At 32.7% G+C, this 26,068-nt stretch overlaps 1 protein-coding gene and 1 long non-coding RNA gene across 7 annotated transcripts in view; one reads left to right on the forward strand and one right to left on the reverse strand.

The window, feature by feature from the left end:
* The window catches only part of RICTOR (RPTOR independent companion of MTOR complex 2), a 112,141-nt gene that overhangs the window by 31,601 nt on the left and 54,472 nt on the right, over positions 1-26,068 (forward strand). For all 6 annotated transcript variants that reach the window (XM_044779390.2, XM_070519739.1, XM_070519738.1 and 3 more), the window contains 5 exons: positions 1,326-1,423; positions 13,471-13,535; positions 14,665-14,796; positions 20,140-20,203; positions 25,146-25,272. In XM_044779390.2, the coding sequence (XP_044635325.1) occupies positions 1,326-1,423; positions 13,471-13,535; positions 14,665-14,796; positions 20,140-20,203; positions 25,146-25,272 (486 nt within the window). The remainder of the gene's footprint in view (positions 1-1,325; positions 1,424-13,470; positions 13,536-14,664; positions 14,797-20,139; positions 20,204-25,145; positions 25,273-26,068) is intronic.
* On the reverse strand, positions 1,034-24,008 carry LOC123289444 (uncharacterized). Its single transcript, XR_011506505.1, has 3 exons — positions 23,916-24,008; positions 8,720-8,783; positions 1,034-1,165 (listed from the first exon to the last, which is right to left on the reverse strand). It is a non-coding gene; the product is annotated as an uncharacterized lncRNA (long non-coding RNA).

Below are 26,068 nucleotides of genomic sequence, written 5' to 3' on the forward strand. Positions count from 1 at the left end.
TCTTATCTGTAAATAAATATAGATAAATCTATAAATAAATACCTTCTATAAAAAGTATTATGCTGTTATTCCCATCAAATGTATTTTAATCTGATACATTGTAGTTTACATCTCCAGAAATTCAATTTGAGTGCTTTTTACACCTTTCATGCCTCTCTCTAAGGTTTTTAACATACAGACTATGGTTATAAAACTGTTTTAATGTCCTTTTCTGCTAGTTCTAATATCTGTGTCAATTCTGGGTCATTTTCAATTAATCAATTTTTCTGCTCATCATAGGTCATGTTTTCCTTCTTCTTTACATGCCTGATAATTTTTGACTGGATACTAAACTTTGTGAATTTTGCCTCATTATGTGCTTCATATTTTTTCTGTTCTTAGAAATCTTCTTGAGCTTTGGTCTGAGACACACTTTAGTTACTTAGTTTAATTCTTTCAAGACTTGTTTTGAAGATTTGTTAGGTGGTGTCAAAGAAATATTTAGTCTATATCTGATTGTTTCCCACTACTGAGCCAAGACTTCTCTGAATACTCTAACCACTGCCCCATGAACTACGAAGTTTTTCAATCTGGGTTTTAGGAACAAGCACTGCTCCCTGTCCTGTGTGAAAACAGGGTACTCTTCCTTTAATTCCTTTGAGTGACAATTTTCTCACACACATGCACCAATCATTGCTATACTGATTACCTGAGGGATCCCTTTGCGGATCTTGAGAGTTCTCTCTCTGCAATGCTCTCTTCTCTAATAACACTTCTGGTCTCCTTGGACTCTGACCTCCATCTCTTCAACTCGAGACAGTTTGCCTGGTTTTCTCGTCTCAGCACCAAGGCCTGGAAACTCTTTTAAGTCAGTAAGCTGGGGCAATTGTAGGACATGCTTGTTTATTTCTCATCTCTCAGGATCATTGTTCTTTATTTCCTGATGTCCAGTGTCTTTAAAACTATAGTTTCATATATTTTGTCCAGTTTTTTGGTTGATCCAAATAGGAAAATATTTTTGGTGCCTGTTACTACCTTGTAGCCAGACGTGAAAGTTGGGATTGGAATTTAAGATGCAGTGGTCAAATAATTCCAGGTGATGATACACACAGTTGGACCATAGATATGAGTGGAGTAGACATGTGTAGGTCATTGAATGAATGATCCACATGGCCTTTGAAGTCACCTGGGTAGATGGATTTGAGATAGAGAGTAAGACTTTAAATAGAAAGTAAGACTTTAAACCAAGAGCCAAAGTTATAAAGTTTTAATACTGCATGCTTTATGTGTTGGTTAGGAAAATGCTCTTTTAAAATTATGTTAAATTGTCTTATCTTTTCTTCTAGAACCTTCTGATAACTTAAGGGAGATTCTCCAAAATGTGGCCAAATTGCAAGGAGTATCAAATATGAGAAAGCTAGGCCATCTGAATAACTTTACTAAGGTAAGTAAGTTGAATGTTTATGAATATTATCATTGAAAATTCTTTGCTCCTTATCATACTTATTAGATGCTTCTTAACCATCATTAACAAGAAATTCTTGAGTATTCATTCAGTACCAGTGCTTTTCTCTGCTGCTTCTTAGGGATTTTGTCATGTATTTTTAAATTAAAAAGTATATTTGAATAATGGAAGTATAATATGTTTGTTGTAGAAAATTTGGTAGGTTCAGAAAAGAATAAAGAAAAAAAAATCACTGAGAAGTCCATAATCTAGTCCTCACTGTTATTCACGTAATGATGTATTTCTTTTGCCTTTTCATGCTCATTTTAATGTGATAATGTATAATACATGTTTATGCATATTACACGTGTGTTGCATTTCATAGGCATAACCATAATTCCCAGAGAAGTATTAGGCTTTTCTCTCTCTTTCCCTGGTGCTCTATTGCCATTATCTGGATCTCAATTAGAGCCCAAGATAAACATAGGCGCCCTTGTCCCAAATAAATATTGACTTGATCTCTATTAGCAGCCAAGAATTCCCGAGTTTGATAGATGGGTTGGTATGTTTTTGAGCCTGGTAATGTTGGACAGCCAACTCTTGGAAACACTAAAATGGCTGTTATTTGAGGTGATGCCATAAATAGAAAACAGAATGGCTCCTTTGGGAAAAATTTTTTTTCCCTTTTAAATTTACTAAATAAAAATTGTTCTGCTACATTTTAAATGTAGGAATAATTGTATGTTTTCACCTCTTCTCAAAGTGTGATCCACAGACGAGTAGCTTGGGCATCACCTTGAGATTGTTTGAAATGTACTATTTTTGGCCCCACCACAGATCTCTGAATCAGAATCTACATTTTAATAAAGATTCTCAGGTGAATTTGTGTGTACATTAAAATTTGAATGGCACTGTTTTAATCCTTCCAAAATGTTGAATTCTGTGCTGTCTAGTAATTGGACTGTGGCTTGGATTCGATTATATTTCACAGAAATAAAAGGGGAAGAGAATATAGTCACCATGTAACAAAGTTGTCTTTTCTGTATGTGTTGTGCAATAAATATAAAATAGGTTAGATGTTTGTTTCATGGTTAGGAAAGCAAGCACATATGCATTTATTTTTCCTTAGTGAACTTTTGAAATATTCTGGCATTTATTTTTGTATGACAGATGAGGAAATTATTTTATATGAGGATGAGAAAGTGAGTTTTTTAAAACAACTTTGAAAAACATTGAATAGGTCCTTGAGAAGGGGTTTTCAAAAATATCCCTATGTATGTTTTCATTTTTATGAATATAACAAAAATCTTCAGATGCTTTTTTTCAATGTGCTAGTCAGATAATGTCCAGTCTTTGAGACCCAAAGTTTTTCCAAGGTTGCAAATTACATCTCCTGGTTTCCTGCCTTCTGTTTAACTTCTCAGTTTTATCTCATCATTCTTGACTCTAGTAAGTCTTACCACTCACTGGCCTAGATTTAACTGTTAAAAACAATTCAGTAGAGGTTTATGTCCTGTTTGAACTCCTGGTTCCCATCATAATCAGGTTGATACCTAAATATGTAGTTCCACATCTTCTGAAAGTTGGGGATGGATGTAAGAATGGCAGTGATTTCTGTTATTTTGCTCTGGCACCAGTATGGCTCCTAAAGCAATCTTAAAAATCGAGAGCAGCACTGTCTAGTAGAAACATAATGTGAGCCACATATATAATTTGAAATTTTCTAGTAGCTACACTGAAAAGTAAAAGGAAACGTGAAGTTATTTTTAGTAATATATTTTCTTTAATCTAGTATATCCAAATTATTATCATTTGGTATAATTAATATAAAATATTAATGGGATATTTAACATTTTTTCATACTAAATCTTGAAATCAAGTATGTATATTACACTTATAGCACATCTCAATTCAGACTAGCCGCGTTTCCAGTGCTCATAGCCACTTATGGCTAGTAGCTACCAACCATAGTGGACAGTGTGCATACAGAACTTTTTCGAATAGGAATGTTTTGAACATCTATTTCTAGGACTCTGTTGGATGCCTTTCTTTTTCCCTTCTCTATTCCCCATTTATTTCTATCTAGATCCCAGGCTCTCTTGGGTTAGGGTCTGTTCCTCCCCCTCTCTTTTTCCCTCCTCCATTTTCTTGTTTTTCTGTCTTTGTTTTGATTTTTTCCCACAGTATTTGACTAAGTTGTTCCTCCAGTTGGTCTGTCCTTGATTTGTGCTCTCTCACTCTCTTCTCCCCTTTCTCCTTCTCTCCACTCTCTTCTTCTTCTCCCCTCTCTACTTCTTCCACCTTCTCCCCTTCATCTCCTCTCCTTCACCCTTCCCTACTCTCTTCCTGGTCTCTCCTTCCCTCATTGCCTTCCTCCTTACCCATTCCCTCCTTTCCCCCATAGTACTGCTGTAGAGTATAGAATGATTATCTCTGTAGTGAAGGCCCTAGGCTTTTGGGCTTTTTGTACTCATGTTTGTATTTTTGTTTTGCCATGTCTTTTCTTTATAATTATCACACTTCCCTCTGGCCATGGTGACAACTTATAGCAGCCCTTTTATTTGCTGCTTTAAATTATTTATGAATTTAAAAACTAGATAACCAAGCTTACTAGAATTTGTCTACAATATGAGGGACTAAACCTTGAGTCAGGGTCTGAGGGGCTATCCCATTGGTGACGTCCATGAATGTTGGATTTAATAGAATCTATTTTGGCTGCCTGGTAATGTAATAGGAAAAGCATGAGCTTTAGATCAAATAGATGGGGTAGTGCCTTTCTACCCGGGATTTGTTTTTTGTTTTCTTTTGTATTTTTTGCTAGTTTTCTAGGTTCGGGCTGACTCTGTAGCTTGAGTTGCAGATTGGTAAGCTCTTACTGTAATAGGGTTTTTCAGCCTCTGCAATATTGACATATTGGGCCAGATAATTATTTGTTTTGGGAGGCTGTCTTGTTCATTGTGGGGCGTTTAGCAGTGTCCCTGGCCTATACCCACTAGATGCCAGTAGCACTGCTTGTGACAAGCAAAAATGTCTCTAGACATTGCCAGATGTTTACTGGGGGACAGAGTCGTCCCTGATTAAAAACTGCTGCTGTGAATAAATATCTGTGGATTTTATTATAAAATTTCTCCAAATGCCTAGCACAAAATAATTGCTTACTGAATTTAATCATAATATAATGTGTCTTTGAATTCCATTTTGTTGGAGAGCTAGGTTAATAAACCTAGCCAGTATTCCTATAAAATCTGAAGTTCATTTCCTTATAAAATAAAACTTAGAAATTCTCAGAAATCTCTAAGAATAGCTCTATAGAATAAGAAATCAAGAAAAATAATTATGATGTCAGGAGAGTAGTTAGTTAGTTAGACTAGTTAGGAGGGAGGTAGTCACTCTTCTCTGTGTTCCCATAACAGGTTTTCTATGTGTATACTAAATTTTTCTAGTCTTTTGTTATTATTATTATTTTTTGTGGGTTATTATCTTATTAAACTGAGTTTCTTAAACACAAGAAATATGTAGTGTTTATTTTCCTGCCTTTATATTCCTCTCTACCTCAAAGCCTGGCATGTAAGTTGTTTAATTAAAGGTATTATATTACGTTTGGAAGATTTTGCATTTTAAATATGAGTTTTTGTTGTACTAGCGTTTGTTTTGTTATTATATATAAGTCCAGCTGTTAGGATTAAGTAAATTTAGTAGATCAGTGGGGCTGAAATATTGTATAGGGTGGACTTCATCTCCAGAATTAAACCTCCTTTTAAGATGTGAAGAGAGGGTGCTAGTGATGTGATCTTATAACCATGTGAATGTCACACACCCATACTTGCTTTCTGACATCATTTCACTAGATAAAGTAATGTGTACAACAGACTGCTGATGAATATAATCTTAGTCTACTATTTTTAAAACTGACAACATGCTCATAATCTAAATACCGGTTTTTAAAAGATGAAAATATTTAAACTTTTACATTATAAAAATTCTCTTTTCCTGTATTTAGTTTCATATATTTAAGTTAAAAGCTCCAAAGGAATCTTTATTTTGTTGTTTTAAAAACTTCAAAAATAGTATAAGCTTAAATATAAAAAATTGAAATGATATGGAACAATATTTGATAAGAAGTGAAAGTCCTCACTCACATACTCTTCCTGTACACCTACCCACTGTGACAAAAATGCCATTCTCCAGAGGTAACCGCTAGTATTCGTCCTTCTCTGGTATAATTATAAATGTGTGTGTGTGTGCACACCTTTGTATATTTCACTGAGTTGTGAGAATTAAATGAGCTAAACAAAAGGAAGTGTTTAATATTTACCATTGTTATATGTGTACACACAAAGGTTTTTTTTAATGAGATATATTGGTTTATAGTTTGTTTTTCCACTTCCAGTGTATCATAGAATCCTTTCCTTTTCTACAAATGTAGATCACCTGTTTTTTTAGAGCTGCATACATTTATGTGGACAGATGCATGTGTGTGTATATCCATACATACACATATATGTATATGTCTACAAATGTACATACATATACATATATATGCATATATACATAGACTATAATTTAATCATGCTACCATTAAAAAATAGAACTTTTTTCTACTTCTTTTTGCTATTTTAAATAATGCATTAGTAACGCTCTTGTGTACTTTTTTGTGCAGGATAGAATTTTAGAAGTGTGATTACTTAGTCAAGAGCATTTGTACTTTTTGTTTTAAAATACTTTTAAAATATTATAAATATATGAATATTGAAAACAACAACTAAATAAAGTACTTCTAAATTGCCCTCTCAAAAGACCATGCTGTGGAATTCTAATCTGTGATGGTTTTTTTTTAAAGTGTAGGTTTTTCTGTTTGTTACTTATTTAGGACAACTATTCATTTAACCTTCAGAGCAGTATGAGTAAAATTGGAATAGCATTTAACTGCCCAGTGTTAACTGATTATTTTATTTCTAAAAACCTAATAATTTTAACAAGCATCTCAGACATTTTTATTACCTAGAGACGGTTTAGACTTCTATTTTAACTTGGTCAGAATATAATATTGTTGATAGCCCCTTTTGAATATTTTAGTATTTATAAGAAAGTCATATGGATTAATTATAACAGATTGATTGACATTGGACATGGCAAAATAAACCAGTGACATGTTATCAAAACCTTTACTCCATTTTAAAATATTATGTAGTAGTGTTTGTTTTGCTTATATAAAAAATTGAATTTAACAGTTATGCTCATAAAATAATTGTGGGCTTCTGATGATATTGAATGCTTAAGTTGGTTTATAAGTAACAAATTCAGCAAACTTAATTCAGCTGAGCAAAAGTAAAAAAGAAGTTACTTGCTCTCATGATAAGGAAGAACAACGTTGGGTCCTAATTTTGGGCATAATACCCAGGGATTGAAAAAATGTTAATTACATTCTGTCCATTTCTCAGCACTCTTTTCTTTTAGGGTAGTTTCATTCTCACACACTTTCCATATGACTAAGATACATCCTCTTTGCAGCTTTCAGTCATAAAAGGAGAAGGTAGCCCTCTTTACCATCTTCTACAGGAACTCTGATCCTATTTGGCCGAATTCAGCTAGGCATTGTGACTGATAGTTGTAAAAACACATGGGATGTGGAGCAGTGGAAAGTTCGATGTCTAAGTAATTTAGCATTTTAAGTGACTGTTAGGAGGCTAATTCTTATATTTTGAAAGGTCTTTAACAATTTCTCAAATAATCAGTGATTTATTCTATTAAGGATTGTTATATTAATAATAAACCTGTGTGATGGGACAGGCATATTACATTTTAATAACTTAGATGGGAGACAGAAAGTTACCAGAAATGGCTAAGATAGTAGTGAAGAAACTGCTACCTAGTGATTGAAGATTAATTAGTAGTTCAATCAGTACTTGAGGCAGGATGAGATCCTCATTGTTTAAACTCACCAATTCAGCATGCTTGTTATTTCTGCCTGCCTCTTTCCTAGAGTAAGAGTGAAAGGGTTTGATTTGTACTTTAGGATTTGGTTATTTAAATTAGGAGATAATTAGTAAGGTAGTGAGTCAGTCACTACAAGAATTTTGCATTAAAATAACCTATTCTTACTCCTGATATTTTGAAAGGTATAATAGGTGAACTCCTAGTGATGAAAAATGAAAGTATAATATTTCTCTGATAACCAAAAATTAGGAATCTTATTAATGTCTTATCTAATTTCTTATTCCTGATATATATGGATTGTTTACATATAGAAAGTTTAATCTCTGCTTGGGATAATTCTAATTCAAAAGGGATATTTTCATTTAAGACTGATAAATAAGGCCCTCTTCTATAATTCTGGAAACAACTTGGAAGCATTATTTAACCACCATTGAAAGAAAGCACAGCCCTCACATATATAACTCTCTGGAAAATAGGCACTGATTATGAGAAATATGCTGTTTCATTGTAAGTTGTTCTTTTTAGTTGTTACTTGTGATTTTCCAGTTTCCAACTGAGTGGACATTTTTCTCAGAAACGTTTCTTGCAGTTGAAATGCATTGATATTAGCAGAAAATGATACTCCTTTCTAAATACTTTGCAAATTCTGTCTGTTTTTTGGAGATCATTAATAATAACTTTGAATTTTTTTTTACTTTTTCATCAAAACTGCTAACTCTAGCAAATGGTGAACAGTTAAATAGTTTGTGGTCTGAGAAGGTGAGTAATTTGGAAATGATGTTTCTCTGAATCTGTAGTTTTCTACAAGGATATCTGGCAAAGATAATGCAGGAAATGAGAACCAAGTATACACTGAGGGGAGAAACCAGCCCTTGACAGGACAAGACTTTGTATACTTTATTTCTAGGATTTCACACCATTTCATTTTGTTAACCTCCATTACTACTGTAGCAGAAGGATGGAAATACTGCCATTTTAGAAATTGAGTTGGTATATATAAATCATTGTTTTAAGAAAGTAACATTTTTCTCATTTTAAAAGCACAATATTTATATGTTGATATAAACAAATTCCAAGCCTCATTTTTCTATTAAGTTTATGAATTAAAATATGTCCAAGCTCTAAGTAATCGTAACAAGCAAATAAGCAGTCTATATTTTTGTTTTTTATTAGTATATGGTACCATACAATGACAATGCTAGTAATCTGAAATGTCTGGGGAATCTCAAATAAATACTAAATTATTTTTAGCAGTGATAAGTGTAGTGTTTTTGTTGTGTTTTAATTCTTTGAAATGGGCAATTTTTGTATGTGTATTTTTAGTTAGCTGTTCTGGAAAAAATAATAAAGTTCACTTACTCCTTTTACGTGTATATAGCCAGAGTGCAGTTCTCCAGACTCTTGATTCATATCACTTTTGAAGCTGGAGAAATGAAGTAAGATGGTAATGTTCAGTTATGCTTTTTTTTATATCCAATTCACGCCCCCTGTCCCAAGTAAATAATTTTAATGCAAACTGTAGTAAGATATTTCATGGTGGGCTCTGGACTCAGACTGGTTTGGACTGATTTCTGGCTATACCACTTAGTAGCTTTGTGCTCTCGGGAAGTCTTATTACTGTCTCTAAGCCTCAGTTGGCTGCATTTACAAAAATATTCCAGTATTAGGGTTGACAAGATTAATGGTCAAATAATGTTACTTCTGTTACTATTCATAAATACTAGCTATATAAAAATGCCCTCAGATTATGTAAGTAATACACATTCATTGTCAACATTTATAAAATACAGAAAAGCACAGAGAGGAAAATAAATGACTTATGATTGCACTTTCATTTTTAATGTTGAAATTTTGATGTATAGACTTTTTAAAAAGTGTGTCTTTAAAAAGTGTATATCTTTTTAAAAAATATGTATTTTTTGGAATCTTTTCTTTCACTTACCGGTACGTTATGCATGTTTTTCCTCATGTTTAAGTATTATATAACATTAACAGCTGCATAAGTTTCCTCCTTTATAAACATTTTGTTTCCAGTTTGTTACTATTGTAAATAATGTCATGAGCATCTTGTGCTTGAACCCACTTTACATTTTGGATTATTTTATTAATATAAATCACCAAAAAGTAAGTCCTGATCCTGGTGCATTTTTCTAATTTATTTTACAAAATGTTTTCAGTATATAATCTCATCAGCAGTGTATTTTCTTATCTGGTATAATTATGTTAAAAAACAATTTCTTGCCAATTTGGTAAGCTTTATTTGAAGTGGCATTTTTCGATGTATTTGATTCAGATGTAAGGAAACAGGAAATATATTGTGTTTATTTATCAATTTTATTTCTTTAGTAAATTCTTCATACATTTTCTTTGCCTCTTCTGTAAAGTCTTTCCCCAATTTGCTTAGACCTTTCATGTTATAAGGGCCTGTCTGTATTACTTTACTAGGTGAGAGTGGAGTGTTATGGGCTGAATTGTGCCTCCCTAAAATTCATTTATTGAAGTCTTAACCCTCAGTACCTCAGAATGTGTTTGTATATGGAGATAGAGCCAGTAATTAAAGAGGTAATTAAGGTGAAATTAGGTCATGTGGGTGGTCCTTAATCCAATGCTGGTGTCCTGATAAAGAAAAGGAGATTAGGACACAGACGTACACAGAAGAAAGACCAGATGAAGACATAGAAGATAGCCATCTATACACCAAGAAGAGAGGCCTTGACGAAAAAGAAACTCTGTCAAATACCTTGATCTTGGATTTGTAGCCTCCAGAATCATGAAAACATAAATTTCTGTCTTTAAGCCATGAGATCTGTGGTATTTGTTACAGCAGCTTTATCAAAGTGATATAGGGCCTTAACCTTTTGCCTGTCATATTTTTGCAAATATTTTTGACTAATATGTTATTTAACTTTTAATTTTAGGTATGCAATTAGTTTTTTAGAGGTGTAGAATTTTTTTTCTGTTGTCTTAAAGCCTAGGAAATCTTAGATTATTATTTTAAATCTATATTTATGTATAAAAAATTCTTATCTTTCTCAGTTTTTAAGTACTTACAGCATTGTACAACAAAACAGTAAAAATAACAAAAAATTTTCATACTCTTTGAAAATCTAAAGCTTCTTTATCTATCATTTTTCAGAATTTTAAGGATTTTATCAGGATACCAGTACAACCATTTTGGATAAAGACCTATGAACAAAAGCTCTGTAGCTTGTTTTGCCTATTTACCTATTTACACAACATTTTCCAACCACATAAAGTGATCATTTGTATAGTCTCCTTCCCTGCTATGAAAATATTGCAGTAGCTGAGAGCTGCTCTATTCCTATTCCCTACTCTGTTCTATTTGGAATAACTCTTTTTTTTTTTTTTTTTGCCTCTAAAGAAGAAATTGGATAGGAAATTTTACAAGGATCCTACTAATAGGATAGTGAACCTACATCATTAGATTTTTGCTATAGTGTTGTGCCTTTATTTCAAAAGGCACATTCTTGGGTCCATTCCTTTCACAGAGGCAGATGTGCTGGTCATTTTGGTTGGTTTATTCTGTATGGTTGAGATGTTCATAACTTCATGCTGAGGAAGAAGAATAATAGCATTTGGAAATCCTTCTGATTCTTCAATACTAATTAAGTTATCAACTTTCTCTTTAATCCATTGTAGTTAGATTCAATACATAACTTGAGAAACTTTTATGTAACTTTTAGATAAAAGTCAGTTTTCAAAACTCAGACTAGATTAAAATGGTATATAGTCATCCAGGTAGGATGCAAGCAGCTAGTATTAGATCATTGTTCTTAATGAAAACAACTAGGAAAGCTGCTTTGAAGGCAGCAGGAAACTGCTCAGCCAATAAGTGTAGGAGCCAGAGCTTCAGAGAAGGGAGAATCTTGTGGAGGTGAGCTTACTTCTCCAACAAGTTTTCCCTGGGGGATACTTGCTAATGTGGGGTGTGTACAAGAAACTAAGGATTCAAACTTTAGGCCCAAGAGTACTGTTGCTGAAAGACAGAAAAAACAGCACAGAGCTTTTGGTGGAGACCTAGGGGAAACCAAGCACTATAAGGGAATTCTCCCCTCAGTACATTTGTTGAATCCTGGGACTACCTAGGATGGGAAACTTAAAAACCTAAGCAGAAAATCTTTGAAAATCAGAGTGGAGCTTGTAGTGTTTTTACAAGACAAAAATTAGATATGTCATCCTTTTGGGACTAGTGCCCTGAACAACAAGTTTTCAGTTGAAAGGTGGTGGGTAGGGAGGGAAAGGAAAAACCAGAGGTAAAGTAAATCTTAATCAAGGTAGCAACTTAATCTGGACTCAGCATTGTCTAGTAGCCTAACAAAGAGAAGGATGAACCCTCTTTGGAGAAAGATAACATCATCAGGAATCTCTGTAAGTTTTTATATACAAAGATTACAGGATCCACCAAAAGACAGGACTACCTGACTAGAACAAAAGGAAAAACAGATAATAGTAACAGACCCAGAGATGAGCCACATCATTCACTTCCATTTAGATAACAAGCCCTTTAAGTATTTAAAATATGTATTTAAAAGTATTTAAAATTTAAATATCGCAAGAAAATAGATGAAACTATAAAGAAAATAGGTGAAATTGAAGATTTTTCATTATGATATTGGATATGTACAAAATTAAATGGAAATTCAAGAAGGGAAAAACTTTCTAAAATTAAAAACTCACTTGAAACGTATAATAGAAGACTAGACATAACAGAAGATGGACAAATAGAAAATATCCAACTGAAGTACTGAGATCAAAGAGAATGAAGAAAACAGAGAAGAGCATTTAGACACTTGTGGTATACATGGAAAGATCTAGCATCTGAATTACCAGAAAGAGAGAGAATTGGGCAGAAGTAATTTCAAAGAAATAATGGAGATAATGTACAGAATTTTCTAAAACTGATAAAACGTATCAATCCAGAGATTTGGGAATTACTGTTTTCCCTAACCAGGAGAGATACAGAGAAAACCACACCTGAACAGTAAGATTGGCAAAAACCAAAGACAAAGAAAAACGTTTTGAAAGGAGTCTGAGAAAAAGGATATGACCTTCAAAGCAGCAAACAGTAGGTCTGAAACTGGACTTCTCAACAGAAACAATGGAAGCCTTCTGGAAATTGTTTTAAGAATATAACAGGTAACCTAAAGATCTATAAATCCAGCAAAGTATCTTCCAAAAACAAAAGTGAAGGAAAAATCATTTCCAGACAAAATCCAAAAGTCCCATTACGAGCAACCTTACCTAAAAGTCAAACAAATGAAAACACCAATAAAACAAATCAACAACAACAAAGTGAGGATTCTTCATACAGAAGGAAGACTATCCCATTAAGTTACTGCTGAAGTGAAGAATAATGGAAAAGGTGGATATGGGAGTTAATATAAATTGACGCTGACTAAATATTAACTAACACCAAAAATAACAGTAATGTCTTCCAGGCTTAAAAGAGAGGTAGTAAAACCAATAAACTAAAAGGTGAGAGGAATAAAGGAAGTTAGTATTGTAAGAGTCTAGCAATTTGAGGACATGGTAATTTCTGTTAAACTGCAATAAGTCGACAATGCATGTTGAAATCTCTATGGTAACTACTAAAAGAATAGTTTTTAAAACAGTAAAATTGTTGAGGGGAAAAGTGGAATAATCAAAAATAATTGGTTAATTTAAACAAATGCAAGAAAGGAGGGTTAAGGAAATCTAAAACTGGCAAGTGAAATAAAAAAAGATGATAGAAATAAATCTGAATATTTGAACAGTAGAATCATATATTTTTCAAAATTTTATTTAAAAAAAAAATACCTTATTTTTCCAGTCTAAAAAAGTAATGCAGGGTCTGGCCCAGTGGCATATCAGTTAAGTTCACGTGCTGTGCTTTGGTGGCCTACGGTTCACCGGTTTAGATCCTGGGTGCAGACCTACACACTGCTTATCCAGCCATGCTGTGGTAGGTGTCCCACATATAAAATAGAGGAAGATGGGCACAGATGTTCACTCAGGGCTAATCTTCCTCAAAAACAAAAAAAAAAGTAATGCATATAAATAGGCAAAAATATGTAACACATACACATATACTTGTTTTGTTTTTCTGACAGCTTCTTTGTGATATTGGCCACAGTGAAGAAAAATTGGGTTTTAACTATGAGGATATCATAATTTGGTAAGTATAGTTCAGTTCCCTCCCTCATCCCTTCTGAATTTTAGTAATATCAATTATAGTAATTTTAAAATAAAAATAGGATAGTATAACACCTCATATTTGATTTTTATAGAAATAGTGTAAACATTAGAAAAATTCAGCATCTCCAATACTTTAAATTGTTTTCCTGTTGTTCTTAATGATATTTTGTAATTATCAAATATAAAGAACCAAAGCTAATGTTGACAAATACATGGACTTCTACAATTTAAACTTCTAAATTAAATCTGAAATTCACAGAAGTTCTCATATTATTCTCAAGAACAAGAAGAACCTGTACAATTATCTCTGGATCTAACTTAAGACAAAATGTGCTTATGGAAAACTTGATGTGCTCAAGCCCACCAATAGAGGCATAATGTTATAGTTTCATAGCCATCTTTTTGGTATGCTTAGGAATTAAAATTGATATAAATGGTCTGTGCCTACTGTCATTAATAAATATTTTTATTAATTGGTTTAAACCAATGATTCTTTGAGAGGAGTGGAAGCAGGCGTGCAGAAAGACGGGAATAGATTGTAGGGCATATGTGATATAGCTTGAAAAAGACATTTAATTTTCCATTTTTTTATATAAAGTAGACTACAGAAGGTAGAACAAAACTTATTTTCTTGATTCGTAAGAATGTACCAAGGAGGCGCAGGTTAAAAAATATCAACGTGGGGCTGGCCCCATGGCCAAGTGGTTAAGGTCGCACGCTCCACTTCTGTGGCCCAGGGTTTCGCCCGTTAGGATCCTGAGTGTGGACATGGCACCACTCATCAGGCCATGCTGAGGTGGCGTCCCACTTAACACAGCCAGAAGGCCCCACAGCTAGAATATACAAGTATGTTCTGGGGGGCTTTGGGGAGAAGAAGAAAAGAAAAAGAAAACCCAACAAGATTGGCAACAGATGTTAACTCAGGTGCCAATCTTTGACAAAAAAATAATAACATGAGTGAAGTTCTGTGGCTTACGGTGAATGGTTTTTATATGTGTAAAATGACTAGTAGTTTTGCTTATTTCAACTGAGGAAGAATTTGGTACCATAATTGTATGTGTATTTGAAACCCATGCAGCAAAACTTCCTTTTTGTTTGTTTTCATACAGTTTGCGGTTAGCTTTATTGAATGAAGCAAAAGAAGTGCGGGCAGCGGGGCTACGAGCTCTTCGATATCTCATTCAAGACTCCAGTATTCTGCAGAAGGTGCTAAAATTGAAAGTGGACTATTTAATAGCTAGGTAATTTTCCTAGAGCTGTGTATGTTTTTCAAATTAGGTATTAAGTTTTAGCATACCTACCATAAAGTGTAAAAATTTTTAGTGAAAAGCCTGATAATTTTTACAAATATATACAACCAAGTACCCTATCATGTCAATTAAGGTGTAGAACATTTTCAACATCCCAGTCAAGTTCCCTTTTGTTTTCAACCAGTAGTAAACATTATTCTGACTTTTCTCATCGCAGACTAGTTTTTTCTGTTCTTGAACCTCATATATTGGGGGTATACATAGTTAGTCTTTATTTCCTCAATATTATCTGTGAGATTTATCCATGTTGGTTTTTTAAAATTTCTGGGTAGTATTTCATGTTATGAATAGACCACAATTTGTTTATTCCATTCTGGGTGATGATATTCTGGATTGTTTTCAGTGTACTATTTTGAATAAAGCTGCCCTGAATATTCTTGTACAGGTCTGTTGGTGGACATATGTACTCATTTCTCTTAAGTACATATGTAGTAGTGGAATTGCTGAGTTAAAAGGTTTATGTATATTTAGCTTTAATAGATACTGCCAAACAGTTTTCCAAAGTGATTGTACTGATTTATACTCGTACCAGCAATGTTTGAGAGTTCCAGTGTCTCCACATCCTCATCAGCACTTGCTATTTTCAGTCTTTAATTATTGCCTTTCTCCTATGGTTTTCATTGTGAGTTCTCATTGTGCTTTTAACTGACATTTCGCTGATGAGTAGTGATGTTAAGCACCTTTCATTTGCTTGTTAACTGTTTGGATATTCTCCTTGTTAGTGGCTCATTTGTAAATGGGATTGTCTGTCTGTCTTGTTGTGTAAGAGTTCTCAGTGTTTTCTGGTTATTATTCCTTTCAGGTATACATGTTGAAGATATCTTCTCCAAGTCAGTCTGCCTTGCCTTTTCATTCTTCTTAATTAATAAAATCCAATTTATAAGTCTTTTATTTTATAGTTAATGCTTTTGTTCTCTTTCTTCCTGTGTTTTCTTCCGAAGGTTTTTTTCCTTTATATGTTTAAGTACATGTCAGGTCACGATTCTTTTTTGTTTTTATGGATATCCAATAAGTATTAACAGCATTTATTGAAAAGGTTTGCCTTTCACATCTAGATTAGTGTCACTTGTTGTAAATCAGGTAACTGATAAGTGGGGATCTATTGTTGCATTCTCTGTTTTCTTTAGTTGGTTTGTTTGTCTGTTTTTGCCCCAGTTTCTCACTGTTTTAATGACTGCAGCTTGATAATAAGTGTTGATACCTGTTCATGTAAGTCCTCCAACTTTTCTTCTTCAAGACTCTTAGCTATTTTGGGTTCTGGATTTCCACATGAATTTTAGAATCAGTTTGTCCATTTTCATAAAACGTTCTGGGATTTAGTAGTAGTTACGTTGAAACTCTAAATTAATTTGGGATTTGTTGCCAGCTTAATATTGAATCTTTCAAGCCTTTATTTATTTGGAATTTTAATTTTTCTCAACAATATTTTTTAATTTTCTGTGCAGAGGTCTTGTGCATATTATGTTTATTCTAAGGTATTTTTAATGATAGTGTTAATGTAATTAAAATATTTTCTTTTCCATATTTTTTGCTATTAATATATAGAAAAATAACTTTTTGTAAATTAACCTTATCTAGTGATCTTGCTAATATATTCACTTTTCAATTCTAATTGTTTTTAAGATTATTTTAGAGTTTCTGTTACATAAGCATTGATTGCAAATGATGGCTATTTTATTTCTCCCTTTCCAATTCTTATAGCTTGTTTTTCCTTGCCTCATTGCACTGGGTAGAATATTGCACTGCCTAGAAATGGTGATGCTGGACAACACTGTTTTGTTCCTGAACTCAGGTTGAAAGTCTTCAGTATTTCATCATTATTTATGATATTTGCTGTAGGCTTTTAGTGGATGTCTTTTTATTCCTTGTTTGCATGCCTGAAACAAACACCACTTGTTTGTGATGTCTTGTCCTTTTTGTATATAACTGAATTTGTTTTGCTGGTATTTTGTGTAGGAGTTTTGCAGCTATGTTCATAAGAGGTATTGGCCTATATTTTTCCATTCTTCTGGTGTCTTTGTTTGATTTTGCTATCAAGAGTGTGTTTGCTTTATAAAACAACCAGGAAAGTGTTGCCCTCTTTTTATATGCTCTGGAAGAATTTTTGTAAGATGCATATTGTTTTTTCCCTGCATGATTAGTAAAATTCACCAGTGAATCTGTCTGGGCCTGGGGTTTTCTTCTTTAGGAAGTTTTAAAATAATGGACTCAATTTCTTTAACATATAGTACTCCAGATTCTCTCCTCCTTCTTGTGTCATTTCTTGCTTTTATATATTTTGAAGCTTTGTTATTATATTCATATTTAGAATTGTTAAACCTTCACATTGGGTTAATCTTTTTACAGTTATGAAATGTCCCTCTTTATTCCTAGTAATACTTCTTTTATGAGTGTTTGTGTTATCTGATATTAATATATCTATACTAACTTTCTTTTACTTAGAGTTTGCATGGTATATCTTTTCCTATCCTTTACGCTATCTTTTTTGTTCTTACACGTAAGTTTCGTTCCTGTAAACATCATATATGTTGTTTTTCTTTTTAAATCTTGTTTAAGCATCCTTGTCTTCTAATTGGAATATTTAGACTATGTCTAGTGGTTTTTTTAAATGCATGGTCTGTGGGCTTTATCTAATGTAATTATTTATATATATTTATGAGTGTCATTTTGCTATTAGTTTCCTCAAATTTGAGTTTGTTTGCTATCTTGCTATTTGGATTCTCTTAACATCTGTTCTTTGTTCTTGTGTTTTTTGTTTTTTTTGACATAATCAAGAATTTTTTTTCAACTTCTATTAACATCTTGGTTATAAAGTCTTTTCTTCTTTTAGCACTTGCCCTAGAGATGACAATATGTGTCCTTGATATGTTAAGGTCTACCACTTTTATTGGAACCAGAACAATGCAGAAAACCTCTTACAGTTTAACTATATCTTCTCCCCTCTACCTTTTGTGTTATTGTTTTATTTTTTATTTCTACATATATTTGTAACTCCAGAGGATAGTCCAGAGGATAGTCCAGAGAACAGTTATTGTTTTAAACTGTAACTGTTGGTACTTACCTACTTTATTTACCTGTTCCAGTATCCTTCCTCATCTTGGATCACTTTCTATCTGTTTGATGAATTTCCCTTATTGTTTTTTCTAGTTCAGGTCTACTGGAGATGAATTCTCTCATCATTTTATTTGTCTATAAATGCCTAAATTTTCCCTTCATATTTGAAGGCTATTTTTATGACCAGTTACCATTTTTCAATGCTTTAAATAAGTTATTGTTTTCTGGATTTTTTTGTTTTTTAATTTTACTTGTTGAGTAATAAGTAGTCTCTCTTCTTGTTGCTTCTTTGTAAGTGATGTGGCTTTTTCTCCTCTGGCTACTTTAAAGATTTCTTATTTATATTCTCACCTTTTGTCTGTTACTGCAACTATACAATGTTGGATTTGTTCACTGTCCTCCATGTCTGTGATGTGCTCACTGTATTTTCAACCTTTATTGTTGTGAATCTTTGTGCTTCAATGTGGTTACTTTCTCCTGACCTTTTTCTTTTATTCCTCCATCCTGTTAGGAAATCAGTCTCTTGAAATTTTAATTTCAGTTATTGTATTTCTATGATTTATTTTACTCTTATTTAAAGATTCTAGATCTCTGCTTTATTTCTTCATCTTTCCTTCTATTTTCTTGAGCATATTAATCATAGTTATTTATAACCCTCTTATGACAACTCCAATATGTGAATCACCTGTGTTCTGTTTCTATTCTCATTTTCTTTTCTTAGTTTTTGGTAACTTGGCTCTTTGTTTGTTTTAAAATATATATCATATTATTATCTCATTGGTTGTGAACATTGTATATTAAAAATTTTTGGCTCTGGATCATGTTATTTTCCTCTGAAGAGAGTTAAGCTTTATTCTGAAACATTAGCTTATCAAACTGATTCTCTTAAAGTCTGGTTTTAGCTTTGCCTTTGCTCTAGGAAGTGGCTATTTGGGATCTCAAGTAAAAGTGTAGATGTTTAGCAGAACCTCTTCACCTTGACCCACCTTGAGCCTTGATGTCTTTCTTTGAGTATTACTTACCTGTGGAAATTTCTGCTCAATTCTTTAGCTTCTTGGCCATAGCTTTTACACTGGTTTCTTGGATTTTAACTCTGCTTTTGCACAACATAGAAATTGGCAAGTGCCTTGGAGAGGAGATTGCATGCAGATTTGTGTTCACTTCCCTATGTTTTCTTCTTTCTGGGATTTTCCCCCTCAAGTCCCAGCCATGTTGGCTGCCCTAAAGTTCAATCTGTCTCTCCAGTCCAGCAAGACTTTTGTTTTCTGCTAGAACTCTTTTCCCCTAAAATTAGGGATTGACATGTGCCCCCAGGGACAAACCCTGATTGGATGTGGAGCTTGTGCTTCTCTTTCCAGGGATTATTATTCATTGTCCTTTTAACATTTGCTTTATAAAGTATTTTATTCAATCTTTGTGGTTGTTTTTGGTAGGAGGGTTGCCTCTGTTGTGGCCAGAAATGGAATTCTGTGTCTGTTTACATTTTAATAAAATTGCTTTAGATTGATTGTATCCAGATAGAAGAAATCCTTTTTGGATAGCGAACTATCTATGTCTAAAATATTGACTAGAATAGTGAACTGCCTAAACAAGTAAAAGTGAATGATTTTGCCATATAAATCAAAGACTCTTTAGAAACTGAGTAATTTAATAAATTTTGCTGAGAAATATCAGTTAAGTGATATTTGAACATTAACTTTTGAAGTGCATTGATTTCAAATTATGTTTTGGTAAAGTAGAATTATTGTGGCTAGTACATAAGACTTTTAACTTAGTCAAAATATGTAACATTTAGGCCCTGGTTAAAATCGCAAACTAAAACATAGACTCAAAATATTTTCCCTTCACAATTTTAATAAATATCTGTGAATTTTATCAAAATAGGTGAATATTTTTTCAATAGATTTCTGATACTTTGCTCTATAAGTATGTTTATTATTTCTGTATAGACAAATATAATTCTGTAAATTATTTACTATATTTTTCTTTCCTGAGTTTTAAATGAAATTGTTTTGAAATGTTTTAGTATAACAAATATTTATCACTAGAGATATGTAAGTTAACTAAATAAATATCTGCTGGTACTAAAAAATCACATCTATTAAAATTTTAAAATACCATATTGACATTACAAAGATGGGTCTGATCTAGTGGTATTATTTTACAAAAAATGTTTACTGAGATTTTTATCAATAATTAAATATTTTGTGTATTATTTAGGTGCATTGACATACAGCAGAGCAACGAGGTAGAGAGGACACAAGCACTTCGATTAGTCAGAAAGGTACGCGCTACGTCTGAGAGTCAAGGCAGATTTATGGTTTTCATGTTAAGTATTGTACATTTTTAGATTTAGACTGTTTTGTGAAATCTTTCTATTAAAATTTAGTGGCTAAATTCTCATTAAACATTTTTACTTTGTTAAAATTACAGTGAATTAAGTAGATCTATTAAACTTTGAGATAAACTTAAATATTTTGTGTAATTATTCTATGTGATTTTTATAAAATGATCATTGTAAAGATGTATTTCTTCCTTTAAATAGACATGTAAATGAAATTACTGCTCTGGTATGTTATTGGAGAAAGGATTACTTGCTCCTCACTGAATTGTTAATATAATTAAGAGAAGTTCGTACAATTAAATGGATGTCACAAATAGTTACAAGCTGGTTGTTTTGAAAATGAATTTGGATATAGTCCATAGGCAGTTGCAATAAACACTTTATGCCACTGTCTGGGATAAAAGGTCAAGAACTAAACTCTGCAAGAGAGGGTGTTAAGGATAATCCATAATGCTTCTAATGAGAGGCCCTCTAGGAATTTTTTATTGTTTAATGTAATGTGGTGCCCTAATGGTAGAGGTATTCCAGAGGAGTGAACTGAGAGTTAACTAGCTTAGGCCACAGCCCTTTAAGAATTTTATGTTTGATTCTAGAGTATTTGTGAAACTCGTGCAGTATATGTTTGGTATGGTGTAAAAACATCTAAAATTATTTAACAATTAAATTTTTTAGCCCTTCTCCTCTTTCCCCACCTTTGAATTGAGTGCATGCTCTGGAATGGTGGAATGTTGAGTTTATACATTAATTAGTATCCTCTTTTTCCTTTTCCTTCAAACTGCCTAGCTTGTGGTTAGTAATAGTACCCACAGGTGAGCATAGTAAGGAAGAAGTAAATGAATGAGTTGTCTTAAAAGAAATTTGCTATTCTAGTAAAAGCAATATGGGAGATAAATTATGAAATTTTTGTTACAGGTAAACTGTTATGTTGGGGCAGTGATTTGACTCTTCAAATTTAAATTTAAAAAATATATTTGTAATTTTTACTTATTCATAGAGTTCTTCCTACTGCCATGATTTTGAGAATTCAAGATAAGAAAACAAAATTTGTTTCTCAAGAACCTAGAATAACTTTTTGGTTATTTGAATTATATATGTCAATATTTATAATACTAGGAATTTAAAGTGAGAAAATACATATTAACATATTAAATATAACAAACCCATTACATGGAAAAAATATGCATTTTATAGTAATAACTATATTTTCCAAAAAGGAAATTAGTAAGTCGTGAGGATTATTTTAGATTTTTGCAAATCTCTTTAATGTTTGTCTTGATAGAAGATAGTTGGATTGTCATGTTTGCTTCTGCATTCAGTTTGTTGTGATTCGTATGCAGTGGAGCCTCTGGAAAACTTCAGTATATACTTGCAAGAGAACAAGAGTAAAGAAGACAAATAGGGGCTGGCCCAGTGGTGTAGTGGTTAAGTTTGTGCACTCCTCTTTGGCGGCCTGGGGTTCGCTGGTTCAGATCCTGAGCGCAGATCTACATACCATTCATAAAGCCATGCTGTGGTAGCATCCCACATGGAGGAACTAGAAGGACTTACAACTGGGATGTACAGCTATTATATTGGGACTTAGGGGAGGGAAAAAAAGAGGAAGATTGGCAACAGATGTTCGCTCAGGGCCAATCTTCCTCACCAAAAAAGCAAAGGTAAAAAAGACAAATAATGCCTTTGTATTATTATGAAGATCATTTTAACTTTGTAGAATCCCTGAAAATATCCTAAAGACCCTCAGTTTCTTGTACCATACTTTGAGAATTGCTGTGCTAGAAATTGCATTCAGAAGAAAACGTAACTCCAAATGGATTCAAACTATTAAATTCAGCTTCTTTGAATTATTTACTAAATATTTGATTTCAATTTTATAAAATGTTTTATACGAGTAACAATTTAACTTACAAAATAACCTGGTAAACAGACCCTTAAAACAATTTAGTAACACCGTAACAAAAATATTACTTTATTTTGTCGTCTTCTGAAATAGGGAATAATTTGAGGCAGTCATTTGTGAATCCAAGAGCAGGAAAATTGCTTGTACCTGGTGCTAGGCTATGGGCTCAGAGGAGGACTTGTGGTGCAGGGTTCCTCCTTCATTTAGCTATAAGCAGTTAGAGTTAAAGGGAAAGCACACTTGCTGAATAAACAGTGGCCTCTATCGACCAGAGGAACTAAAATTTTATTAGTACTTTTAACAACCGAAGTGCATGTTTCTTTTTTCCAACAACGTCTTGGCAATTGACCTAGTAGAAATTAGTATAAATATTATAATTGCTATGTCACTGTGGGAGTTTTGTATGCATTCAAAAATGTTTTAAAATTTTCTATAATAGTATTAATCTTTTATGTTTTAAAAGAAAAACAAAAATGTTTGTTGCTTTAGGATAACCCACTCTGTAATTAAGGAATACTCATGTTACTTTTTTTTCTCTTTCACGTAACTCATTCATTTGGAAGATTTTGTTTGTTTGTTTGCTTGTTTCTTTTTCAGTGTCTCTCTGTTGTTTTTTTTTTTTTTTTTTCCTCTCTCTCCAATCCAGGCAATCTTTCCTGGTTTTTTGTCTGTCTCATTTTCTATATAATTTTCCCACTGCTCAGTGTTGCTACTCTTTATCCCATTTAAATTCTTTTTACTACCTGCCTAATTTAAGCTATCATTTTCTGTGTATGTCATTTCTTTATGCATGTAATAAGAGACTAATATGTCACAGAGTTTTTATAGTTGAAAGGGATTCACTTAGGGGAATTACTTGCCCTTGATACACAACAAGACGTTGGCAAAGCGAGAGCAAGAATCTAGTTCTCCAAATTTCCAAACCTACTTGGCCCACGAGTCCTTTTGGTATTAAGCACGACCTGCTTACTTTGGCATTGAGAGCCCACTTTTGGTCCAGCCAGTTAAGACCTGTCTCATATGCATGTAGACAAGCTGCCCTCCACTACTACTACGATCACTACTTCTTTCCCACTCCTTTCATTTCCACCCCTTTCTATATTACATTGACCTTGCATTCTCAGCTCAAATTGCAGATAGTCTCTTTAGAGAACTCAGTGTTCCTCTAATTTCTTTATAGCAGTTCTGCAAATTTATTATCTACTTGTAATCTTTGATTTGTTCTATATATGCTTTTCCTCTCATGCCCAAAAAAAGATGATTAAACTTTTATATCCATTGAGACTAAATTCTATGACTTTTCCCTTATTGAGTACTCATTGATTTATGAAAGAAGCATTCTCTGATTTACACAGAATTTAAGAATTTCTTTGCATATATTTCCCTGGAAAATAAAAAGATTAATTTCATTTGTAAAAATTTAAATTACAAGTTGTTCTTTCCGTAGCACTGTACTTGCAATTCATAGAGTAGAATTTTTATACTTTAAATTCTAGAAATCGTCTGGTCATACACATTCTCCTTTTACAAATGAGGAAACTAAGGCATGGACAGAATTGATTTGGCCAAACTAGTAGTTTATTAAAGGCAGATTTAGCTCTGAAAGCCAATTGGCCTGGCTTCCTAGAAAAGAAAAAAAATTTTTTTTGACATATATTGCGTACATTTTACTGTTTTGGAAATTTTTTAATAAACTCTTTATAAGCATAATAATAAACCAGTAAGTATTAAAATCGTAAGTTAGAATTTTCTTACCCAAGAAGATCAGTTTCCTGTACTTCTTTCCCCTTTCCTCCCTTCCTTCCTTCTCCAGCATTTTTGGTTTACTAAACAAATGGGAAAGCTTTTGTAGATTCTGTAGTGATTGGAAATCTCTTTATTTTATGGTTGTGGAACAGCATTCTGTCCTTTCAGTTGAACTTTGTAATATTGCATGCTACTTAAACAACATAAACCATTTACAACTACTCTGGCAAGTACAGAGCTTTCCTTTGAACTTTGTAGGACTTGACTGGATATCTTAATTTAGCTACAATACATCCTCTAATTGTTTCATAGCACAAGTCTTATTTTTCAACAGGATTATAAATCCAGTAACATCCAGTACTGATTAATTATCTCCAGTATTTCATCACCACCCAAACAGAAGAAAATGTTTTCTTCTGTTCCCACTCAGGGACCTGTTATTTTGAAATACTTCGTCTACCAAATAGTCTTTATTTATTAAACAGTAATTAACTACATAATTTATTTCTATTTGATTTTCAAACTGAAGATGTTTATTTTCATTATTCTGAATGTCTTATTGCCAATTAAGCTTTTCATTTAAAGTGAGATTTATCCAAAGTTTTATCACCAGATACATACTATTTCCACCACGATTGTTGAAATTTAAAATAGATTATGGATTATTAACTTTGCCTTTCGGTATAGCAACAAGTGATAGTTAGAGATAGGGAGATTATTAGGCATCTATTGCAGCAGTCCAAGTGAGAAAGAATGAGGGCCCAAATCAGTGAGTTTGATGGGAGAGAGAGTAGGGATGTTGAGGTAATTTGGTAGGAGTTGGTGCTGACTCTATATGGGGAAGGAGTCAGGAATGTAATAGTATAGTCGTATGAGTATCTTGACAGCTGTTGTCATCACTGATTTACTTTGTCTAGGTACTGAAAAGTTGTTTAAAATATAGTTCCTGTTCTGGAAGAGGTTAGTCTCAGAAACATTTCATCTTTTTGGTCAGCTAATTTATGGTCTGGACTATTAGGGAAAAAAGCCAACACATTTTTCCATAGCAGTGATAATTAACATTTATTGCATCAATTGCAGTATTAATCCTTTGAGCTGTTTATATGAAGCAGGAGATTAAAATTGATACTTTGATCTTAGAAGTATTCTGTGGTCTTAAAACATCTGTCTGAACAAAATAAATTTTAAAAATATATTATGAAGTAAGTAACTTCTTTTTCTGATTCCTCTCTGTTACAGATGATTACTGTGAATGCTTCCTTGTTTCCTAGCTCTGTGGCCAACTCATTAATAGCAGTTGGAAATGATGGACTTCAAGAAAGAGACAGAATGGTTCGAGCATGCATTGCCATTATCTGTGAACTAGGTAAGAATTTTATTCATGTAATAAAAATGTATTTTAAAGAAAGTATATAACATTTCTTAATGCCTTTAATAAATGAATTCTTTACTTATTGGTACAAAGATATGAAAAAGTAGGACATTTTTGATAGGGAAGTAGAGGACTTGGTACTTAACAAATAATTTCAAAGTGACATTAAAATTCTATAAATTTTAAAGTTTTACTCATCATGAAATTTAGTGTATAGGAATTGTCCAAATTCCAGTAATTAGAATAAAATGTCTTAAAGTCTGCTTCTCTCAGATGTTAGTTAACCATGCTATGCTATCTTGAAGTGGGTTAACAAATAACCCACCATATGTAAAAAAAGAATTCTAAATGCAAAAGGATTAAAGAGTTAAATGGAGAAAAAATGGGGAAAAAAACTTATCTGATCATTGTAAGGAAGAGGAGTTTTGAATTATCAAAAGAAATCAGAGATTTTAGCAGCTATAGATTTTATTATGAAGAGACGAGAAAACATATAGTACCAGAAAAAACAAAGGAAAAATAAATGTAGCAAATATGATAGGTAAATAACTTATTTATAAGTTCAATAGAAAAAAATAAATAATTCTCAAGGAAATAACACGGTTAATCAACATATTTAAAAAGTTCAACCTCACCGACTTCACTTATAACCAAAGAAGTATAATTTCAAATGACAAGAGAAGATGATATTTTTTCCCATCAAAGGTAGAAATGGTGTAGCTTATATTTACTCTTGATATAATAAGTAAATTAATACCAAATTTTAAGCTAAAGAAACAAAAGAGCCAGA

Source organism: Equus asinus, chromosome 10 (assembly GCF_041296235.1).
Source record: "Equus asinus isolate D_3611 breed Donkey chromosome 10, EquAss-T2T_v2, whole genome shotgun sequence".
In the NCBI taxonomy this organism is placed as follows: Eukaryota; Metazoa; Chordata; class Mammalia; order Perissodactyla; family Equidae; genus Equus; species Equus asinus.